Here is a 23,136-nt window from a genome sequence, read left to right on the forward strand (position 1 = left end):
CTGGCACAGCCTCAAATCGAAGCCTGAATCCTTGCAGTGTTATTACGTCATCGCTGATGAAAGTCACCACAACCGAGTTACTGTCGCTTGTAACAGACGGTGGAATCGAGTTGCCGCAAATCCTTCCCCTGGAAGAGACATTAGCATTGCAGAGGTTATTCACGATATTTTGAGCGGCAAAATTATGTATATCATTCAGAAAAATCCATTTGTGGCTGTTGTTACTTTATTCTGGTTCACATCAGAAAACTAACATCTACATTAATTATGTCTTTGCTTGTGTGTGTGTGTATAGAGACCTACCCTTCAGTACTTATTTTCTGTGTGTCATATTTTGCACAAGCGCTGTTGGTTTGCCGAAAATAATTGCAAAGAAAAATCTCCCGGGATGAGAATAGAACTTGATTCCATTATATATATATATATATATATATATATATATATATATATATATTTGTATGTAATCATTCGCATTGTCTTCACTGATTATTTTAATCTGTTCTTATATTGGAAATGCACTAATACTACCGTGATTATTATTATTTTTATGTTTTTTTTTGTAAAAGAATTTCAATTTGGTACTTTTTTATGTTGTGTAATTTTTTTGTTTTTTGTTTTTGATCAACTGCTGTCAGTGTATATTGCCTGTAAGATTAGAATTTTCTGTTTTTGAATTTTAGATGTCAGTATATTTTATTTACTTAAATATACTGATTGGCTTACGTCAAGCTCTGTCCAGTTGCATCGTCTGTGACGTCGACGTAGTCGTATGGACATCCGGGACTCGGACCCTCGATATTAAAGTAGTCCCACATGATTTGGATTAAGGACCCGTGGGGCACCTGGATCTCCCAGACACACTCTTCGTTATTACTGTAGTTTCCATACAGGGATCCTACCCCTATTACCCCTGAGGACGCCTCCACTCGACCTGGTGGAAGAGGTTTAGTAGCATTGTCATAATTCGTGGTTAGAGAGCGTTAAGGATACACTTAAGATTGTCTTTGTATTCATTTAGCTTTCGTTTGTTTTATTTACAAAAATTTATTTAACTAAAGAGCACATATCCCAAGCATAATTTATTTCCTTCATGAATTTTATAAGCATGCAGTACTTCCACAAAATAAAACATAAATACCAACTGTGATAATTGATTTGATCTGGTAAATTAATTCTTTTTGGTCATAGGAACTATTACACATTTTTTTTCAAGAAATGTTGAAGACAAAGGCCAACTCTTCTTTTTGTAGCGGTTTTAATGCAGATGATCATTATTGTGACTAATTCGATGCTTTTATGAGATAATGAAAAAAGAACTTGGAAACCTGGACCTTTTGTAAAGAAGTTTCTGAGATTTTTATGAATAAAAGTCATTAACATGCGAATGGAAATTTCCTAAAAGAACGACTTGACTATTTTCAAAAGGTTTCCTGTAGAGATGAAGGAAAAGTAGCAGGCTTTTTAGGATGAGTAGCAGCGACTTAGTATATGCGGAATAGCATCTTAAATTGGGTATCAGATTAAATGTACTTGTAAATACTGAAGTGCATAGTAGCAAGAAAATGTTGATAAGAGGAGTTACCTGCATCGACGCTGCATTTCTTCATAGGTTGAGTTGTTTCATACCAATCGGCTGTTGTCTCTGGTGGAAAGGTTGTGTCATATTGATCTGAAATTGCTTCTGCTGGTTAAAGGGTTGATTCTTCAGAACATTTTCTTAAAAAATATTGATTTGTTAATGTGTGTGCTATTCTATTTGGTTACGTTGGTCGTAGTAAATCTTGAATATAATACAGGATTTATGAAGGGGAACTGCTTTAAGACAAGGTCACAGCCAATCAGCCATTTCGATACCTTACAAGAAAAGTGTAAGTAGAAATAATTATTAAAATATCTACGTGTAGTGAAAGGGTGGGTTATGAGGACTATCTCGTATCCAGGGACGTTAAACATTTTGGAGTCACCTTCGGTGCAAACACAGTGACTCTTCTGCAAAGACAGCGAGTAGCTTTTTTTTACTATTATTTTTTCACGTGTTCAATTCATTTTTTACCGGTTTTGGAAGTGGCCATGTTTTGCACTTTCCGTGTTTACGCCATGGCTTCAGATATACTGAGAGCAGTTTCTAGCAATTGGTTGACCTGTATTGTAAACCCCAGTGCCTTGTGTTGGTGGTGTTGTAGGTATAGCTTCTATGGAAAGCCGTGATATCTTGTCCTACATAACCATATTTGCTGTGGGTCAAATATGGCGGTCAGTTTTGGTTAATATAATGTGTGAATTTGATTTGCTTTTCATCATCAACCTTAAACGGGTTCTATTTAGTTTCAAGACGAGAACCCGAAAAGTGGAATTGCCTGGCACGGCCTCCAAATCGAAGCCTGAATCCTTGCAGTGTTATTACGTCATCGTTGATGAAAGTCACCACAACCGGAGTTACAATCGCTTGTACAGACGGTGGAATCGAGTTGCCGCAAATCCTTCCCCTGAAGAGACATTAGCATTGCAGAGGTTATTCGATATTTTGAGCGGCAAATTATGTATATCATTCAGAAAATCCATTTGTGGCTGTTGTTACTTTATTCTGGTTCACATCAGAAAACTAAGATCTACGTTTATTCTGTCTTTGCTTGTGTGTATAGAGACCTACCCTTCAGTACTTATTTTCTGTGTGTCATATTTTGCACAAGCGCTGTTGGTTTGCTGAAAATAATTGCAAAGAAAAATCTCAGGATGAGAATAGAACTTGATTCCATTATATATATATATATATATATATATATATATATATATATATATATATATATATATATATATATATATATATATTAATCATTCGCATTGTCTTCACTGATTATTTTAATTTGTTCTTATATTGAAATACACTAATACTACCATGATTATTATTATTTATTTTTTTTTTTTTAAGAATTTCAATTTGGTACTTTTTATGTTGTGTAATTTTTTTGTTTTTTGTTTTTGATCAAATACTGTCAGTGTATATTGCCTGTAAGATTAGGATTTTCTGTTTTAGATGTCAGTATATTTTATTTACTTAAATACACTGATTGGCTTACGTCAAGCTCTGTCCAGTTGCATCGTCTGTGACGTCGACGTAGTCGTATGGACATCCGGGACTCGGACCCTCGATATTAAAGTAGTCCCACATGAAGTGAATTAAGGACCCGTGGGGCACCTGGATCTCCAGACACACTCTTCGTTATTGCCGTAGTTTCCATTCAGGGATCCTACCCTATTACCCTGGAGGACGCCTCCACTCGACCTGGTGGTCATAAGGTTAGAGAGCGTTAAGGATACACTTAGATTGTCTTTGCTTTCATTTAGCTTTCGTTTGTTTTATTTACAAAAATTTATTTAACTAAAGAGCACATATCCCAAGCATAATTTATTTCCTTCATGAATTTTATACAAATACTTCCACAAAATAAAACATAAATACCAACTGTGATAATTGATTTGATCTGGTAAATTAATTCTTTTTGGTCATAGAACTATTACACATTTTTTTCAAGAAATGCTGGAAGACAAAGGCCAACTCTTCTTTTTCTAGTGGTGTTAATGCAGATGATCGTTTTTGTGGCTAATTCGATGCTTTTTATGAGATAACAAAAAAGAACTTGGAAACCTGGACCTTTTGTAAGAAGTTTCTGAGATTTTTATGAATAAAGTCATTAACATGCGAATGGAAATTTCCTAAAGAACGACTTGAGTATTTTCAAAAAGGTTTCCTGTAGAGATGAAGCAGAAGTAGCAGGCTTTTAGGATGAGTAGCAGCGACTTGGTATATGCGGAATAGCATCTTAAATTGGGTATCAAATTAAATGTACTTGTAAATACTGAAGTGCATAGTAAGAAAATGTTGATAAGAGGAGTTACCTGCATCGACGCTGCATTTCTTCATAGGTTGAGTTGTTTCATACCAATCGGCTGTTGTCTCTGGTGGAAAGGTTGTGTCATACTGATCTGAAATTGCTTCTGCTGGTCAAAGGGTTGATTCTTCAGAACATTTTCTTAAAATATTGATTTGTTTGTGTGCTATTCTATTTGGTTACGTTGGTCGTAGTAAATCTTGAATATAATGGGATTTATGAAGAGGAACTGCTTTAAGACAAGGTCACAGCCAATCAGCCATTTAGATACCTTACAAGAAAAGTGTAAGTAGAAATAATTATTAAAATATTTACATGTTATGAAAGGGTGGATTATGAGGACTATCTCGTATCCAGGGACGTTAAACATTTTGGAGTCACCTTCGGTGCAAACACAGTGACTCCTCTGCAAAGACAGCGAGTAACTTTTTTTACTAATATTTTCTTGTGTTCAATTCATTTTTTACCGGTTTTGGAAGTGACCATAGTTTTGCACTTTCCCGTGTTTACGCGAAGTGGCTTCAAATATGCTTAGAGCAGTTTCTAGCAATTGGTTGACCTGTATTGTAACCCCAGTGTCTTGTGTTGGTGGTGTTGTAGGTATAGCCTATGGAAAGACCGTGATATCTTAAGGTTCTAAATAACCATATTTAAGCTTTGGGTCAAATATGGCGGTCAGTTTTGGTTAATATAATGTGTGAATTTGATTTGCTTTTCAACATCAAGCTTAAACGCATTCATATTTAGTTTCAAAACGAGAACTTGAAAAGTGGAATTACCTGGCACAGCCTCAAATCGAAGCCTGAATCCTTTAAATGTTATTACGTCATCGCTGATGAAAGTCACCACAACCGAGTTACTGTTGCTTGTAACAGACGGTGGAATCGAGTTGCCGCAAATCCTTCCCCTGGAAGAGACATTAGCATTACAGGTTATTCACGATGTTTTGAGCAGCAAAATTCTGTATATCATTCAGAAAAATCCACTTGTGGCTGTTGTTACTTTATTCTGGTTCACATCAGAAAACTAACATCTACGTTAATTCTGTCTTTGCTTGTGTGTGTACAATCCTACTCTTCAGTACTTCTTCCCATTTTTCTGTGCATCATATTTTGTACAAGCGCTGTTGGTTTTTGCCGAAAAAATTGCAAAGAAAAATTCTCCAGGTTGAGAATAGAACTCTATTCCATTAGATATATATATATATATATATATATATATATATATATATATATATATATATATGGAAAGAATATATATAAGTATAGGGCTTAGTGAGGTTAGATATGTGGGAATCAACTTCGCAGGAGGAACCTCTTCACTGATTATTTGAATCTGTTGGTATGATTCTAGACAAATGCATGTTTGATAGGCTACCGTGATTATTATTATTTTGTTGGTTTTATAAAAGCCACACCCATTCAATATTGCATAATACAAGTATTTACATCTGAAACATGATTGTGTAATTTTTCTTTTTTGTTTTTGATCAAATACTGTCATTATGGTTACCTCAATGCCTGTGGGACAAGAAGATTAGATATTTTTCTGTTTTTGAAATTTTAGATGATTTGTATACTTTTAGAGAGAGAGACAGATTATATCAAACATACACAAGATCTCTGGACATGGAAAAGCCCTGGTGACAGAAGACTATCTAACCATCCAGATTTGCAAGTGAAAATCAGGTCTGATTGTAATGGTGACCATGTACCAGTTGTAGTCAGTGATGGTGGAAATCAGGGACTCGGACCCTCGATTATTGAAAACAGAAATGAAGAACCAATATAATATAATTTGGATTAAGGACTCCCGTTGGGCAGTGGCCTGGATCTCCCAACAGACACACTGATTCGTTGATAATGCCGATAGGTTACCAGGGTAAAAGTGAAGATAGATATAGACCCCTAGATAGAACGCCTCACCTCGACCTGGTGGAAGAGGTTTGCCCATTGTCATAATTCGTGGAAAATTATTTTTAGAAGAACAGTATCAGAAAGCGGATGGAACCAGGATAGTCAAAGAAATATTGGAAAGATTGTCTTTGTATTGTTTTTGATAGCTTTCGTTTGACTTTATGACAACAAGGGACCAATTTATTTAACTAAAACAAATGAAAAGCGATAAAGCAACAGGTGATGATGGAATCCCAAGCATAATACATTTCCTATTAATGGAAATTTTATAAGCATGCAACAGATGTACAAATCAAATTTAAAACAAAAATACCAGGAACACTGTGATACAATAAATTGACTATTTGTATCTGAGTCAGATCACAAAAAAAAATTAATTCTTTTAAAACAAGATCATAGAGAACTATTACACTTTTTTAAAGGGACAAGAAATGCAATTTTTATTTTGAGATTGTTGATGGAGATTAGAAGTGAAAAAAGATCATATCTGTTTTTTTCTAAAGGTTTTAAGGTTAGACATGTAGACCTTATAAGGATATTGGAACAGATAAATATTGATGACTAATCTAAGATTGATAAAGAATTTATATTGATATAATAATAAAAGAAAATGACGAATCAGAGACTGGACCTTCTATAAGACAGGGTTCGTGTTATCACCTTTTTCTGAAAATAATAGAGATGTCAGAGTATGGAAGGAATTAAGGTTGGAGGAGTCAATTTAATAAATCAGAATGACTGGATGATCAGCACTTGTTGCAGAATGATAAACTTCAAGCTTTAGTCAAATACACGAGTCAAGCAGGTGACTGTCAATAAATATTAAGAAAACAGAAGTTAGTTAAAAAGATGAAATCCCCAAGAACAGGAATTAATGCTGAAACAGTTAAAACAAACCGATAGTTTTAATTATTTAGGATGCACTGTCACAAGTGATAAAATCGAAAAAGAGATCAGGAAGAGAATATCCATGGCAAAAGATGCATTTGGTAAAATAAAGAAATTAGTCACCAACTCAAAATATCGATGAATCTTAGGAGAAGATTTAAATATGGCTGAACTTGGACCTTGAGGAAGGCAGAGAGGAGAGGTTAAGGCTGCAGAAATGGTTTTGGTAAGGATGCTGAAAAGTCATGGACAGAAAGGAAACTAATGAGCAGGTATTAGAGAGAGTAGGCATTGAGAGAGAACTTTTTTCAGTGAGAGGTAGACAAATGCAGTTTGTGGGTCACGTAGTGAGAAGACAAGAACAGAACATCTTCTTGGTAAAATCAATGGAAGTCGGCCAAGAGGAAGGTTATTTGGATGGATTGTGAATGACTGGAGGAGAATGTCTGCAGCTCAGTTGCTGCAGAGAGGAAATAGAGAGGGAGTGGCGAGCCATGATTGCTGGTTGGGGATTCTGGATGATGATGATATATATATATTTATATATATATACTTTTCTTATAAAAATATATATAATGTGTGTGTGTGTGTGTGTGTGTGTTAATGTGCGTGCGTGTTGTGTAATTTGATTGTCTTCACTGATTATTTTAATTTTTTCTTATATTCAATATTATTTTATTTTTTAAAGAGTTTAGATTGATTACTTTTTTAGTTGTGAAATTTTTTTTTTTGTTTTTGATCAACTGCAGTCAGTGTATATTGCCTGTAAGATGTCAGTATATTTTACAGACAATTCATTCAATTTGGATACGTCGACATGGTCATGGACATCAGGGCTCGGACCCTCGATATTAAAGCTGGTTGAGGACCCCTGAAGGACCTGGATCTCCCAGACACACTCTTTCTTATTACAAGTGTTTCAGGGGATCCCTAAAATCCCAACGCCCCACTCGACCTGGTGGAAAATGTTAGAATATTTGGATAAGATTGTCCTGTGTTCATTTAGCTTTCGTTTGTTTTATTTAAAAATTTATTTAACTAAAGAGCCATATCCCAAGATAATTTATTTCCTTCATGAATTTTAAAAGCATGCAGTACTTCCACAAAATGAAACTATAAATACCAACTGTGATAATTGATTTGATCTTGTAAATTAATTCTTTTTGGTCACCAGAAAATTAATTTTTTTTTTTCAAGAAAGTATTAAGACAAACAACTCTTCTTTTCTAGTGCTGTAAAAGATGATCGTTATTGTGGCTAATTAGATGCTTTTTGAGATAATTTGGAAACCTGGACCTTTTTAGTTTCAGTATTTTTATGAATAAAACCATTCTAACGATTCAATGGAAATTTCTAAAAGAACGGTTGAGTATTTTCAAAAGGAGTTGTAGAGCAACAAGAGCATTTTTAGGATTCCAACTTAGTATTCTGTACAGACTAAAGGATCAAATTAAATGTATTTAAATATCAGTGCATAGTAGCAAGAAAAAATGTTGATTCCTTTCTTCCTTCCTTGCTGCATTTCTTCCTTCCTTCCTTGCTTCACCAATCGGCTATTCTGTGGAAACTTTGTTTCACCCTGATCTGAAATTTTCTGCTGGTCAAAGGGTTGATTCTTCAGAACATTTTCTTAAAAATATTGATTTGTTGTGTGTGCTATTCTTGTTACGTTGGTCACAGTAAATCTGAATATAATATATATTTATGAAGAGGAGCTGCTAGAAGGTAAGGTATATATAAATCAGCCATTTAGATGTGTTTCAAAGAAAACGTATGTAAAATAATTATTAAAATATATCTACGTGCAGTGACAGTATGGGCTATGAGGACCCATTCTCGTATCCAGGGACGTTAAACATTTTGAAAGTCACCTACGTAACAAAATGGGTCATTTTTCTGACTAAAGTATCTAGTAGTTTTTTGCTATTATTTTATGTGTTGCAATTAATTTGTTCATTCGGTTTTGAAGTGACCACAGTTTTACACTTTCTGGTGTTTGCAGCCAACTGGCTTCAGATGTGATGAGAGCAGTTTCTAGCGGTTGATTTACCTGTATTGTAACCCCAGTGTCTGTGTTGGTGGTGTTGTAGGTATATGGAAAGATCTTGATATCTTAGGTCTTAGATAACCATATTTAATCTTTCTGTTAATTGGCTGTCCGTTTTGTTTAATATAATGTATAAATTTGATTTGCATTTCAACATCAGTCTTAAACGTATTCATATTTAGTTCCATTTGGGAACTTGAAAAGTGGAATTACCTGGCACAGCCTCAAATCGAAGCCTGAATCCTTGCAAGGTAACAGTCGTCGCTGATGAAAGTCACCACAACCGAGTTACCGTTGACTTGTAACAGACGGTGGAATCGAGTTGCCGCAAATCCTTCCCCTGGAAGAGACATTAGCATTACAGGTTATTCACGATATTTTGAGCAGCAAAATTATGTATATCATTCAGAAAAATACTTTTCCGGCTATTGTTACTTTATTCTGGTTCACATCAGAAAACTAACATCACTAACGTTGTTCTTGCTTGTGCGTGGACATACCTACCTTTTCAGTTTTATTTATTTTTTCTGTACAATTCATTTTCTGTTGGTTAGTACTAGAATGCAAAGAAAAATCTGGAATGATGAGAAACTAAATTGAATTCCATTATATATATATATATATATATATATATATATATATATATATATATATATATATATATATATATATATACACATATACTGTGTATATACATGTTTGTATGTAATCATTATCCTTTTGTTATCTTCAGTGATTCTTTTTATCTATTCTTATATTGGAAATACACTGATTCTACCAAATGATTGTCTTTTTTGATTTTTTTTTGTAGTAGAATAAATTTCGTACTTTTTCATGGTGCTGCGTAATTTTTTGTTTTTGTTTTGATCAGCTGCTATCAGTGTATATTGCCTCATAGATTAGAAATTTTCTGTTTTGATTTTTAATTCAGTATTTTTTATTGGCTCAAATACACTTTGGCTTACGTCAAACTCTGTCCAGTTGCGTAGTCCCAGATATGGACGTGGTCGAATGGACATCCGGGACTCGGACCCTCGAGGTTAAAGTAGTCCCATGATTTGGATTGAGTACCCGTTGGGCACCTGGATCTCCCAGACACACTGTTCGTTATTGCTGTAGTTTCCATTCAGGATCCTACCCCTATTACCCTGAGGACGCCTCCACTCGACCTGGTGGAAGAGATTTCGGACATTGTCATAATTCGTGGTCAGAGGAGGATTAAGGAGGCACTTAAGATTGTCTTTGTATTTTTTAGTTTTCGATTGTTTTATTTTAACAAAAAATATTTAACCAAAGAGTACATTTCCCAAGCATAATTTATTTCCTTCATAAATTCTATAAGTAAGCATTACTTCCACGAAGTTAAAACATAGGTACCAACTATGATAATTAGTTTATTGTGGTAAATTAATTCTTTTTTTAGTCAGTATTAAATATATTTTTTTTTTTTTTTTTCAAGAAATGTTGCAGTTTTTAGGTAAAGTATTAATTAATTAATTAATTTTTTTACTAATTCTATGCTGGTTTAATGTAAGAGGACTTGGACAGTCAGTAACTAAGTTCGAAGGTTTTCATGATATAATAAAAAATGAGTTTGCGGATGGAACCTAGCCTTCTATGAAAGGTTATCGTTAGAGGTGAATTAGATGAATTAAGACGGGGAAATGAGTAGAGAAGGCTGGAAAATTTCCTGAGAAAGAATGACTGGAACAACATCGCTGATTTTTGAAAGTCCCAAATTAAATAATCATCATGGCAGGAAGTTTATAGTCACAATAAGAACTCTGAGAAAAAGTGGCAGGACACTGCAGGTGTAGGGTGGCTGAGTTTAACCCAATCCGTTGTTAATAATCATCTGAAATGGGTTTGGCTTGTTGTAAAGTTGATTCATAAATAACCTGTACTTTAAAAAACTTATTTTTGTATGTGGATGATGTTTATTTCATTACGTTTTGCATTTGTAGATCTTGAATATATTAGAGGTTTGTTTGAAACTGCTAAAATAAGATCACGACCAGTCATTAATGTAGATAAACACAAGGTTGTTGAATGAATCTGTGTCGTGAAATTGTGTTACTCTTTCCTGTACAAGTGTTTGGTTAAAGCCCAACTACTCTTGGTGAAAATGTAAAAATATGGATATCTTCTGTGCTAATTTGCGTTGCCCGTTTAGATTTGATTGAATAGCTACCAATAAAACTATTATAGATTATAAGAGGTGCTTCTGTGATGAATCAGTGGAACAGATTCAATCATTCATTTGCTGATCAAATGTCACGTGTGATTGGGAATATTTAGAAGTTTATTGATCAGCAAAATACAATAATCTGCCATTTTAGCGTTGAAGAATTTCTAGATTCACCCGCAATCTACCGAGACAAAAAGGGGGAAAAACTCCCTCGTCGAATTTTTCTGTTTAGTGATATTGAGTAAAATAATGTGACACTGAAGCTTCAAACCCATTTATTATTATTATTATTATTATTATTATTATTATTATTATTATTATTATTATTATTATTATTATTATTATTATTATTATTATAGGTTTACTCTGCTGTTACTGAAGAAATGATATTAATGAAGTGGTTTTATTCATCCCCGTATGTTTCTTACAGTTGAATTAAGGGAATCAAATCATTTTTAACTTTGTTATAAAGAAAGTACTTTTCACTTGAATCATTTATGACCCAGTCAAGAAAATTACAACTTCAGCCACTGCCAGTACTTCTCCTCCATATATCCAGCCACTCTTAGGTTCCTCTCCTTTAAAAATACACACTTCACTTGCATAAAGGAGAGTTGGAGCAACATTCATTTTATACATTCCAACTTTAGCTTCTGTACAGACGGCAGGATAATTCCCAGAATTTTCCACGCATCCTTCTACCTTCCTGCCTTCCTTGCTTCTTCCTTCCTTTCTGCCTTGTGCTTCCTTGCTTCCTTCCTTCCTTTCTGCCTTCCTTGCTGCATTGCTTTCGTGCTTCACATATTCTGTGACATTGTTTCACCCTCCTTACTACCATTCATTGCTCCATCTTCCAAGTATTCAGGTGTCTCAATCTTGAACACACACACACACACAAATATATATATATATATATATATATATATATATATATATATATATATATATATATATATATATAAATGAAACATTGATATATAATGTGTGTTTCTGTACGTATGTACTAATTATTTTAAAGAAACGATGCATACAGTATATGCACAAACCCATTTTTCTATCGTATAACACATACTTAAGCAGAAAAAATTTTAAATTCATTCCTACGTAACAAAATGGGTCATTTTTTATGACTATCTAGTATCTAGTAGTTTTTATTGCTATTATTTTATGTATGCAGTTATTTGTTCATTCGTTATGGAAGTCAGCCTAGTTTTACACTTTATTGGCATCTGCAACAACTGGTTTCAGATGTGATGAAAGAAGTTTCTAGCGGTTGATTTAAGTGTATTGTAACCCCAGTGTCTGTGTTGGTAGTGTTGTAGGTATATGGAAAGATCTTGATATGTCTTAGGTCTTAGATAACCATATTTAATCTTTCTGTTACTTGGCTGTCCGTTTTGTTTCATATAATGTATAAATATGATTTGCATTTCAACATCAGTCTGAGACGTATTCAGTTATAGTGTCCATTTAGGAACTTAGAAGCAGAGTTACCTGGCACAGCCTCAAATCGAAGCCTGAATCCTTGCAAGGTAACAGAACCGTCGCTGACGAAAGTCACCACGACCAAGTTACCGTGACTTGTAAAAGACGGTGGAATCGAGCTGCCGCAAATCCTTCCCCTGGAAGAGACATTAGCATTACAGAGGTTATTCGCGATATTTTGAGCAATATAACTATGTATATAATTCATAAAAATACTTTTCTGGCTATTGTTTCTTTATTCTGGTTCACATCAGAAAACTAACGTACACTAACGTTGTTCTTGCTTGTGCGTGGACATACCTACCTTTCAGTTTTATTCCCATTTTTCTGTACAATTCATTTTCTGAGGATTAGTACTAGAATAGGAAACATCGCGGAATGATACGAGAAACTAAATTGAATTCATGTATATATATATATATATATATATATATATATATATATATATATATGTATGTCTATACACATATACTGTGTATATACATGTGTGTGTGTATCGATTATCCTTTGTGTTATCTTCAGTGCTTCTTTTTATCTATCCGTGTATTGGATATACCCTGATTCTGCCAAATGCCTTGTCTTTTTAAAGCCCGTGATCATTCTTTGTAGTAGATAAAGCTTTCGTTTAGTTGCCTCATGGTGCTGCGTAATTTGTTTAGTTTTGATCAGCTGTTATCAGTATAGCCTCATAGATTGGGGTTTTCTTTGATTTTGTAATTCAGTATTTTTTGATGGCTCAGATATACTCTTTAACTTACGTCAAACTCTGTCCAGTTGCGTAGTCCCAGATATGGACGTAGTCGAATGGACATTGAGGACTCGAACCCTCGAGGTCCAAGTAGTCCCACATGAAGTGAATTGAGTACCCCTGAGGCACCTGGATCTCCCAGACACACTGTTCGTTATTGCTGTAGTTTCCATTCAGGGATCCTACCCCTATTACCCCTGAGGACGCCACCACTCGACCTGGTGGAAGAGATTTCGGAGGAGTATCATAATTCGTGGTCAGAGGAGGATTAAGGAGGCACTTAAGACTGCCTTTGCATTTTATTAGTTTTCGATTGTTTTATTTATAACAAAAATATTTTCCAAACGAGTACGTTTCAGGCGCATAAATTACTTCCTTCATAAATTCTGTAGGTAAGCATTACTTCCACGAAGTTAAACATAGGTACGAACTATGATAATTAGTTTATTGTGGTAGATCGATTCTCTTTTTACCTTAGTGAGTATTACGAATATATTTTTTTTTTCTTTCAAATAATTTTGTTGCAGTTTTTAGGTAAAGTATTAATTAATTAATTATTTTTTTTTACTAATTCTATGCTGGTATGAAGTAACAAGACACTTGGACAGTCAGTAAAGAAGTTCGAAGGTTTTCACGAATATAAGGCATGAGTTTGCGGATGGAAGCATAGCCTACATGAAAGGTTATCGTTAGAGGTGAATTAGATGAATTAAAAGTACGGGGAAATGAGTAAGAGAGGCAGGCTGGAATGAATGTCAGTGAGACTTCATATACCTGGAACAACATCGCTGATTATTAGTGATATCCCAAATTATATAATCATCATGGTAGCGAAGTTTATAGTCACAATAAGAACTCTGAGATCAGTTACCTGCATCGACACTGCAGGTGTAGGGTGGCTGAGTTGGTACACCCCAATCCGTTGTTATTTCATAATCATCTGAAATGAGTTTGGCTTGTTGTAGAGTTGATTCATAAATAACCTGTACTTTAAAAAACTTATTTTTGTATGTGGATGATGTTTATTTCATTACGTTTGCCTTTGTAGATCTTGAATATATTAGAGGATTTGTTTAAAGGAAACTGCTAAAAATAAGATCACGACCAGTCATTAATGTAGATAAACACAAGCATGTGAATGAATCTGTGTCGTGAAGGAAGTGACTTACTCTTTCCTGTGCAAGTGTTTAGGTTAAAGCCCAACTACTCTCTTGGTGAAAATGTAAAATATATGGATATCTTCTGTGCTATTTCACGTTTGCCCCCTTTGCCGGAAATTTATTGTCGGAATAGCTACCAATAAAACTGTTATTTAGACCTATAATAGTGCTTCTGTGATGAATCAGTGGAACAGAATTCATCAACAGCTTACACTCCAGCTGTCAAATGTCACGTGTGATTGGGAATATTTAGAAGTTTATTGATCAACCAAAATACAATAATCTGCCATTTTAGCGTTGAAGAATTTCAGATTCACCCGCAGTCTACCGAGACAAAAAAAGGGGGAAAAACTCCCTCCGTCGAATTTTTCTGTTTAGTGATATTGAGTAAAATAATGTGACACTGAAGCTTCAAACCCATTTATTATTATTATTATTATTATTATTATTATTATTATTATTATTATTATTATTATTATTATTATTATTATTATTATAGGTTTATCACTGCTGTTACTGAAGAAATGATATTCGAATGAAGTGGTTTATTCATCCCCCGTATGTTTCTTACAGTTGAATTGTAGGGGAATCAAGGTATTTCTTAACTTTGTTATAAAGAAAGTACTTTTCACTAATGAATCATTTATGAACCCCTGTCAAGAAAACTTCCACAACTTCAGCCGCTGCTTTCCAGTACTTCTCACTCCATATATCCAGCCACTCTTAGGTCCTGCTCCTCTCCTTTCCAAAATACACACTTCACTTGCATAAAGGAGAGTTGGAGCAACATTCATTTTATACATACCAACTTTAGCTTCTGTACACACGGCAGGATAATTCCCAGAATTTTCCACGCATCCTTCTAACTTCCTGCCTTCCTTGCTTCCTTCCTTCCTTCCTTTCTGCCTTGCTTCCTTGCTTCCTTCCTTCCTTTCTGCCTTGCTTCCTTGCTGCATTGCTTTCGTGCTTCACATATTCTGTGACATTGTTTCACCCTCCTTACTACCATTCATTGCTCCATCTTCCAAGTATTCAGGTGTCTCAATCTATTATATATATATATATATATATATACATATATATATATATATATATATATATATATATATATATATATATATATATATATATATATATATATATATATATATATATATATATATATATATATATATATATATATATATATATATGAAACATTGATATATAATGCATGTTTTTGTACGTATGTGCTAATTATTTTTAAAAAACGATGCATTCAGTATATGCACATAACTATTTTTCCATCTTATAACACATACTTAAGCAGAAAAAATTTTAAAATCATTCATACGTAACAAAACGGGTAATTTTTTATGACTATCTAGTATCTAGTAGTTTTTATTGCTATTATTTTATGTTTGCAGTTTTTTGTTCATTCGTTATTGAAGTGAGCCTAGTTTTACACTTTAATGGCGTCTGCAAAAACTGCCTTCAGATGTGATGAAAGAAGTTTCCAGCGGTTGATTTAAGTGTATTGTAACCCCAGTGTCTGTGTTGGTAGTGTTGTAGGTATATGGAAAGATCTTGATATGTCTTAGGTCTTAGATAACCATATTTAATCTTTCTGTTACTTGGCTGTCCGTTTTCGTTCACATAATGTATAAATTTGATTTGCATTTCAACATCAGTCTGAGACGTATTCAATTATGGTGTCCAGTTGGGAACTTAGAAGCAGAGTTACCTGGCACAGCCTCAAATCGAAGCCTGAATCCTTGCAAGGTAACAGAACCGTCGCTGACGAAAGTCACCACGACCAAGTTACCGTGACTTGTAAAAGACGGTGGAATCGAGGTGCCGCAAATCCTTCCCCTGGAAGAGACATTAGCATTACAGAGGTTATTCCCGATATTTTGGGCAATATAACTATGTATATAATTCATAAAAATACTTTTCTGGCTATTGTTTCTTTATTCTGGTTCACATCAGAAAACTAACGTACACTAATGTTGTTCTTGCTCGTGTGTAGACATACCTACCTTGCAGTTTTATTCCCATTTTTCTGTACAATTCATTTTCTGAATATTAGTAGTAGAATGGGAAACATCACGGAGTGATACGAGAAACTGAATTGAATTCATGTATATATATAAAAATATGTATATATACATACAAATACTGTGTATATATATATGTATGTTTGTATCGATTATCCTTTGTGTTATCTTTCAGTATCTTCAGTTTTTTATCTGTCCGTGTATTGAGATGCCCTGATTCTACCAAATGCCTTGTCTTTTTAAAGCCCGTGACCATTCTTTGTAGTAGATGAAGCTTTCGTTTAGTTGCTTCATGGTGCTGTGCAATTTGTTTTGTTTTGATCAGCTGCTATCAGTATAGCCTCATAGATTGGGGTTTTCTTTGATTTTGTAATTCAGTATTTTTTGATGGCTCAGATATACTCTTTAACTTACGTCAAACTCTGTCCATTTGCGTAGTCCCAGATACGGATGTAGTCGAATGGACATTGAGGACTCGAACCCTCGAGGTCCAAGTAGTCCCACATGAAGTGAATTAAGGACCCGTGGGGCACCTGGATCTCCCAGACACACTGTTCGTTATTGCTGTAGTTTCCATTCAGGGATCCTACCCCTATTACCCCTGAGGACGCCACCACTCGACCTGGTGGAAGAGATTTCGGAGGAGTATCATAATTCGTGGTCAGAGGAGGATTAAGGAGGCACTTAAGACTGCCTTTGCATTTTATTAGTTTTCGATTGTTTTATTTATAACAAAAATATTTTCCAAACGAGTACGTTTCAGGCGCATAAATTACTTCCTTCATAAATTCTGTAGGTAAGCATTACTTCCACGAAGTTAAACATAGGTACGAAATATGATAATTAGTTTATTGTGGAGATCGATTCTCTTTTACCTTAGTGAGTATTACGAATATATTTTTTTTTTCTTTCAAATAATTTTGTTGCAGTTTTTAGGTAAAGTATTAATTAATTAATTAATTTTTTTACTAATTCTATGCTGGTATGAAGTAACAAGACACTTGGACAGTCAGTAAAGAAGTTCGAAGGTTTTCACGAATATAAGGCATGAGTTTGCGGATGGAAGCATAGCCTACATGAAAGGTTATCGTTAGAGGTGAATTAGATGAATTAAAAGTACGGGGAAATGAATAAGAGACGCAGGCTGGAATGAATGTCAGTGAGACTTCATATACCTGGAACAACATCGCTGATTATTAGTGATATCCCAAATTAAATAATCATCATGGTAGCGAAATTTATAGTCACAATAAGAACTCTGAGATCAGTTACCTGCATCGACACTGCAGGTGTAGGGTGGCTGAGTTGGTACACCCCAATCCGTTGTTATTTCATAATCATCTGAAATGGGTTTGGCTTGTTGTAGAGTTGATTCATAAATAACCTGTACTTTAAAAAACTTATTTTTGTATGTGGATGATGTTTATTTCATTACGTTTGCCTTTGTAGATCTTGAATATATTAGAGGATTTGTTTAAAGGAAACTGCTAAAAAATAAGATCACGACCAGTCATTAATGTATATAAACACAAGCATGTGAATGAATCTGTGTCGTGAAGGAAGTGACTTACTCTTTCCTGTGCAAGTGTTTAGGTTAAAGCCCAACTACTCTCTTGGTGAAAATGTAAAATATATGGATATCTTCTGTGCTATTTCACGTTGCCCCCTTGCCGGAAATTTATTGTCGGAATAGCTACCAATAAAACTGTTATTTAGACTTATAATAGTGCTTCTGTGATGAATCAGTGGAACAGAATTCATCAACAGCTTACACTCCAGCTGTCAAATGTCACGTGTGATTGGGAATATTTAGAAGTTTATTGATCAACCAAAATACAATAATCTGCCATTTTAGCGTTGAAGAATTTCAGATTCACCCGCAATCTACCGAGACAAAAAAAGGGGGAAAAACTCCCTTCGTCGAATTTTTCTGTTTAGTGATGTTGAGTAAAATAATGTGACACTGAAGCTTCAAACCCATTTATTATTATTATTATTATTATTATTATTATTATTATTATTATTATTATTATTATTATTATTATTATTATTATTATTATAGGTTTATCACTGCTGTTACTGAAGAAATGATATTCGAATGAAGTGGTTTATTCATCCCCCGTATGTTTCTTACAGTTGAATTGTAGGGGAATCAAGGTATTTCTTAACTTTGTTATAAAGAAAGTACTTTTCACTAATGAATCATTTATGAACCCCTGTCAAGAAAACTTCCACAACTTCAGCCGCTGCTTTCCAGTACTTCTCACTCCATATAACCAGCCACTCTTAGGTCCCCCTCCTCTCCTTTCCAAAATTCACACTTCACTTGCATAAAGGAGAGTTGGAGCAACAATCATTTTATACATTCCAACTTTAGCTTCTGTACAGACTGCAGGCCAATTCCCAGAATTTTCCACGCATCCTGCTACCTTGCTTTCTTCCTTGCTTCCTTCCTTGCTTCCTTCCTTCCTTGCTTGCTTCATACCTTCCTTCCTTGCTTCCTTCCTTCCCTCCTTCCTTGCTTCACATATTCTGTGACTTTGTTTCACCCTCCTTACAACCATTCATTCCTCCATCTTCCTAGTATTCAGGTGTCTCAATCTTGCACACACACACACACACACACACACACACACACACACATATATATACATACACACACACACACATATATATATATATATATATATATATATATGTGTGTGTATATGTGTGTGTGTGTGTGTGTGTATATATATAAAACATTGATATATAATGCATGTTTTTGTACGTATGTGCTAATTATTTTAAAAAACGATGCATTCAGTTAATGCACATAACTATTTTTCTATCTTATAATACATGTTTAAGCAGAAAGAATTTTAAAATCATTCATACGTAGCGAAATGGATAATTTTTTATGACTAGTAACTAGTAGTTTTTATGCTATTATTTTATGTATGCAGTAATTTGTTCATTCGTTATGGAAGTCAGCCTAGTTTTACACTTTAATGGCGTCTGCGACAACTGCCTTCAGATATGATGAAAGGAGTTTCCAGCGGTTGATTTAAGTGTATTGTAACCCCAGTGTCTGTGTTGGTGGTGTTGTAGGTATGTGGAAAGATCTTGATATGTCTTAGGTCTTAGATAACCATATTTAATCTTTCTGTTACTTGGCTGTCCGATTTGGTTCATATAATGTATAAATTTGATTTGCATTTCAACATCAGTGTGAGACGTATTCAGTTACAGTGTCCAGTTGGGGACTTAGAATTAGAGTTACCTGACACAGCCTCAAATCGAAGCCTGAATCCTTTCAAGGTAACAGAACCGTCGCTGATGAAAGTCACCACGACCGAGTTACCGTGACTTGTAAAAGACGGTGGAATCGAGCTGCCGCAAATCCTTCCCCTGGAAGAGACATTAGCATTACAGAGGTTATTCACGATATTTTGAGCAATATAACTATGTATATAATTCATAAAAATACTTTTCTGGCTATTGTTTCTTTATTCTGGTTCACATCAGAAAACTAACGTACACTAATGTTGTTCTTGCTTGTGTGTAGACATACCTACCTTTCAGTTTTATTCCCATTTTTCTGTACAATTCATTTTCTGAATATTAGCAGTAGAATGGGAAACATCACGGAGTGATACGAGAAACTGAATTGAATTCATGTATATATATAAAAATATGTATATATACATACAAATCTGTGTATATATGTGTGTGTTTGTATCGATTATCCTTTGTGTTATCTTCAGTGCTTCTTTTTATCTGTCCGTGTATTGGAGATGCCCTGATTCTACCAAATGCCTTGTCTTTTTAAAGCCCGTGACCATTCTTTGTAGTAGATGAAGCTTTCGTTTAGTTGCTTCATGGTGCTGTGCAATTTGTTTTGTTTTGATCAGCTGCTATCAGTATAGCCTCATAGATTGGGGTTTTCTTTGATTTTGTAATTCAGTATTTTTTGATGGCTCAGATATACTCTTTAACTTACGTCAAACTCAGTCCAGTTGCGTAGTCCCAGATACGGACGTAGTCGAATGGACATTGAGGACTCGAACCCTCGAGGTCCAAGTAGTCCCACATGAAGTGAATTAAGGACCCGTGGGGCACCTGGATCTCCCAGACACACTGTTCGTTATTGCTGTAGTTTCCATTCAGGGATCCTACCCCTATTACCCCTGAGGACGCCACCACTCGACCTGGTGGAAGAGATTTCGGAGGAGTATCATAATTCGTGGTCAGAGGAGCATTAGGGATGCACTTAAGACTGCCTTTGCATTTCATTAGTTTTCGTTTGTTTTATTTATTAAAAAAATACTTTCCAGAAGAGTAGGTTTCATGCGCATAAATTACTTCCTTCATAAATTCTGTGGGTAAGCATTACTTCCACGAAGTTAAACATAGGTACGAACTATGATAATTAGTTTATTGTGGTAGATCGATTCTCTTTTTACCTTAGTGAGTATTACGAATATAATTTTTTCGTTGAAATAATTTTGTAGCAGTTTTTAGGTAAATTATTAATTAATTAATTAATTTTTTTTTACTAATTCTATGCTGGTATGAAGTAACAAGATTCTTGGACAATCAGTAAAGAAGTTCGAAGGTTTTCACGAATATAAGGCATGAGTTTGCAGATGGAAGCATAGCCTACATGAAAGGTTATCGTTAGAGGTGAATTAGATGAATTATAAGTACGGTGAAATGAGTAAGAGAGGCAGGCTGGAATGAATGTCAGTGAGACTTCATATACCTGGAACAACATCGCTGATTATTAGTGATATCCCAAATTAAATAATCATCATGGTAGCGAAGTTTATAGTCACAATAAGAACTCTGAGATCAGTTACCTGCATCGACACTGCAGGTGTAGGGTGGCTGAGTTGGTACACCCCAATCCGTTGTTGTTTCATAATCATCTGAAATGGGTTTGGCTTGTTGTAGAGTTGATTCATAAATAACCTGTACTTTAAAAAACTTATTTTTGTATGTGGATGATGTTTATTTCATTACGTTTGCCTTTGTAGATCTTGAATATATTAGAGGATTTGTTTAAAGGAAACTGCTAAAAATAAGATCACGACCAGTCATTAATGTAGATAAACACAAGCATGTGAATGAATCTGTGTCGTGAAGGAAGTGACTTACTCTTTCCTGTACAAGTGTTTAGGTTAAAGCCCAACTACTCTCTTGGTGAAAATGTGAAATATATGGATATCTTCTGTGCTATTTCACGTTGCCCCCTTGCCGGAAATTTATTGTCGGAATAGCTACCAATAAAACTGTTATTTAGACCTATAGTAGTGCTTCTGTGATGAATCAGTGGAACAGAATTCATCAACAGCTTACACTCCAGCTGTCAAATGTCAGGTGTGATTGGGAATATTTAGAAGTTTATTGATCAACCAAAATACAATAATCTGCCATTTTAGCGTTGAAGAATTTCAGATTCACCCGCAATCTACCGAGACAAAATAAGGGGGAAAAACTCCCTTCGTCGAATTTTTCTGTTTAGTGATATTGAGTAAAATAATGTGACACTGAAGCTTCAAACCCATTTATTATTATTATTATTAATATTATTATTATTATTATTATTATTATTATTATTATTATTATTATTATTATTATTATTATTATTATTATTATTATCATAGGTTTATCACTGCTGTTACTGAAGAAATGATATTCGAATGAAGTGGTTTATTCATCCCCCGTATGTTTCTTACGGTTGAATTGTAGGGGAATCAAGGTATTTCTTAACTTTGCTATAAAGAAAGTACTTTTCACTAATGAATCATTTATGAACCCCTGTCAAGAAAACTTCCACAACTTCAGCCGCTGCTTTCCAGTACTTCTCACTCCATATAACCAGCCACTCTTAGGTCCCCCTCCTCTCCTTTCCAAAATTCACACTTCACTTGCATAAAGGAGAGTTGGAGCAACAATCATTTTATACATTCCAACTTTAGCTTCTGTACAGACTGCAGGCCAATTCCCAGAATTTTCCACGCATCCTGCTACCTTGCTTCCTTCCTTGCTTCCTTCCTTGCTTCCTTCCTTCCTTCCTTGCTTCCTTCCTTCCTTCCTTGCTTCCTTCCTTCCTTCCTTCCTTCCTTCCTTCCTTGCTTCACATATTCTGTGACTTTGTTTCACCCTCCTTACAACCATTCATTCCTCCATCTTCCTAGTATTCAGGTGTCTCAATCTTGCGCAGGCACACACACACACACACACACACACACACACACACACACACACACACACACACATATATATATATATATATATATATATATATATGTGTGTGTGTGTGTGTGTGTGTGTGTGTGTGTGTGTATATATATAAAACATTGATATATAATGTGTGTTTCTGTACGTATGTGCTAATTATTTTTTAAAAAACGATGCATTCAGTTAATGCGCATACCTATTTTTCTATCTTATAATACATGTTTAAGCAGAAAGAATTTTAAAATCATTCATGGATAATTTTTTATGACTAGTAACTAGTAGTTTTTATGCTATTATTTTATGTATGCAATAATTTGTTCATTCGTTATGGAAGTCAGCCTAGTGTTACACTTAAATGGCGTCTGCGACAACTGCCTTCAGATATGATGAAAGGAGTTTCTAGCGGTTGATTTAAGTGTATTGTAACCCCAGTGTCTGTGTTGGTGGTGTTGTAGGTATGTGGAAAGATCTTGATATGTCTTAGGTCTTAGATAACCATATTTAATCTTTCTGTTACTTGGCTGTCCGTTTTGGTTCATATAATGTATAAATT

At 34.6% G+C, this 23,136-nt stretch overlaps 1 protein-coding gene and 1 long non-coding RNA gene across 17 annotated transcripts in view; one reads left to right on the top strand and one right to left on the bottom strand.

Annotated features, from left to right (window-relative positions):
- The window catches only part of LOC136825731 (uncharacterized), a 583,078-nt gene that overhangs the window by 392,965 nt on the left and 166,977 nt on the right, over window positions 1-23,136 (top strand). The window lies entirely within an intron of this gene.
- Window positions 1-23,136, bottom strand: part of LOC136825724 (cubilin-like) — a 48,959-nt gene that overhangs the window by 4,525 nt on the left and 21,298 nt on the right. For 5 of the 15 annotated variants that reach the window (XR_010849424.1, XR_010849423.1, XR_010849418.1 and 2 more), the window contains 17 exons: window positions 21,200-21,268; window positions 20,341-20,548; window positions 19,621-19,748; window positions 17,631-17,699; window positions 16,773-16,980; window positions 16,046-16,173; window positions 14,034-14,102; window positions 13,173-13,380; window positions 12,424-12,551; window positions 9,707-9,981; window positions 4,670-4,797; window positions 3,898-3,984; window positions 3,078-3,283; window positions 2,358-2,486; window positions 1,583-1,669; window positions 724-931; window positions 1-128 (listed from right to left, as the gene is read on the bottom strand). Coding sequence is in view for 3 of the 15 variants with exons in the window: in XM_067082522.1 (XP_066938623.1) it covers window positions 1-128; window positions 724-931; window positions 1,583-1,669; window positions 12,424-12,551; window positions 13,173-13,380; window positions 14,034-14,102; window positions 16,046-16,173; window positions 16,773-16,980; window positions 17,631-17,699; window positions 19,621-19,748; window positions 20,341-20,548; window positions 21,200-21,268 (1,638 nt within the window). In the remaining 12 variants the exon portion in view is untranslated. The remainder of the gene's footprint in view (window positions 129-723; window positions 932-1,582; window positions 1,670-2,357; window positions 2,487-3,077; window positions 3,284-3,897; window positions 3,985-4,669; window positions 4,798-9,706; window positions 9,982-12,423; window positions 12,552-13,172; window positions 13,381-14,033; window positions 14,103-16,045; window positions 16,174-16,772; window positions 16,981-17,630; window positions 17,700-19,620; window positions 19,749-20,340; window positions 20,549-21,199; window positions 21,269-23,136) is intronic. The other 10 variants (XR_010849427.1, XR_010849426.1, XR_010849422.1 and 7 more) reach the window with 4 other exon arrangements.

The sequence above is a fragment of the Macrobrachium rosenbergii genome, chromosome 39 (assembly GCF_040412425.1).
Source record: "Macrobrachium rosenbergii isolate ZJJX-2024 chromosome 39, ASM4041242v1, whole genome shotgun sequence".
In the NCBI taxonomy this organism is placed as follows: Eukaryota; Metazoa; Arthropoda; class Malacostraca; order Decapoda; family Palaemonidae; genus Macrobrachium; species Macrobrachium rosenbergii.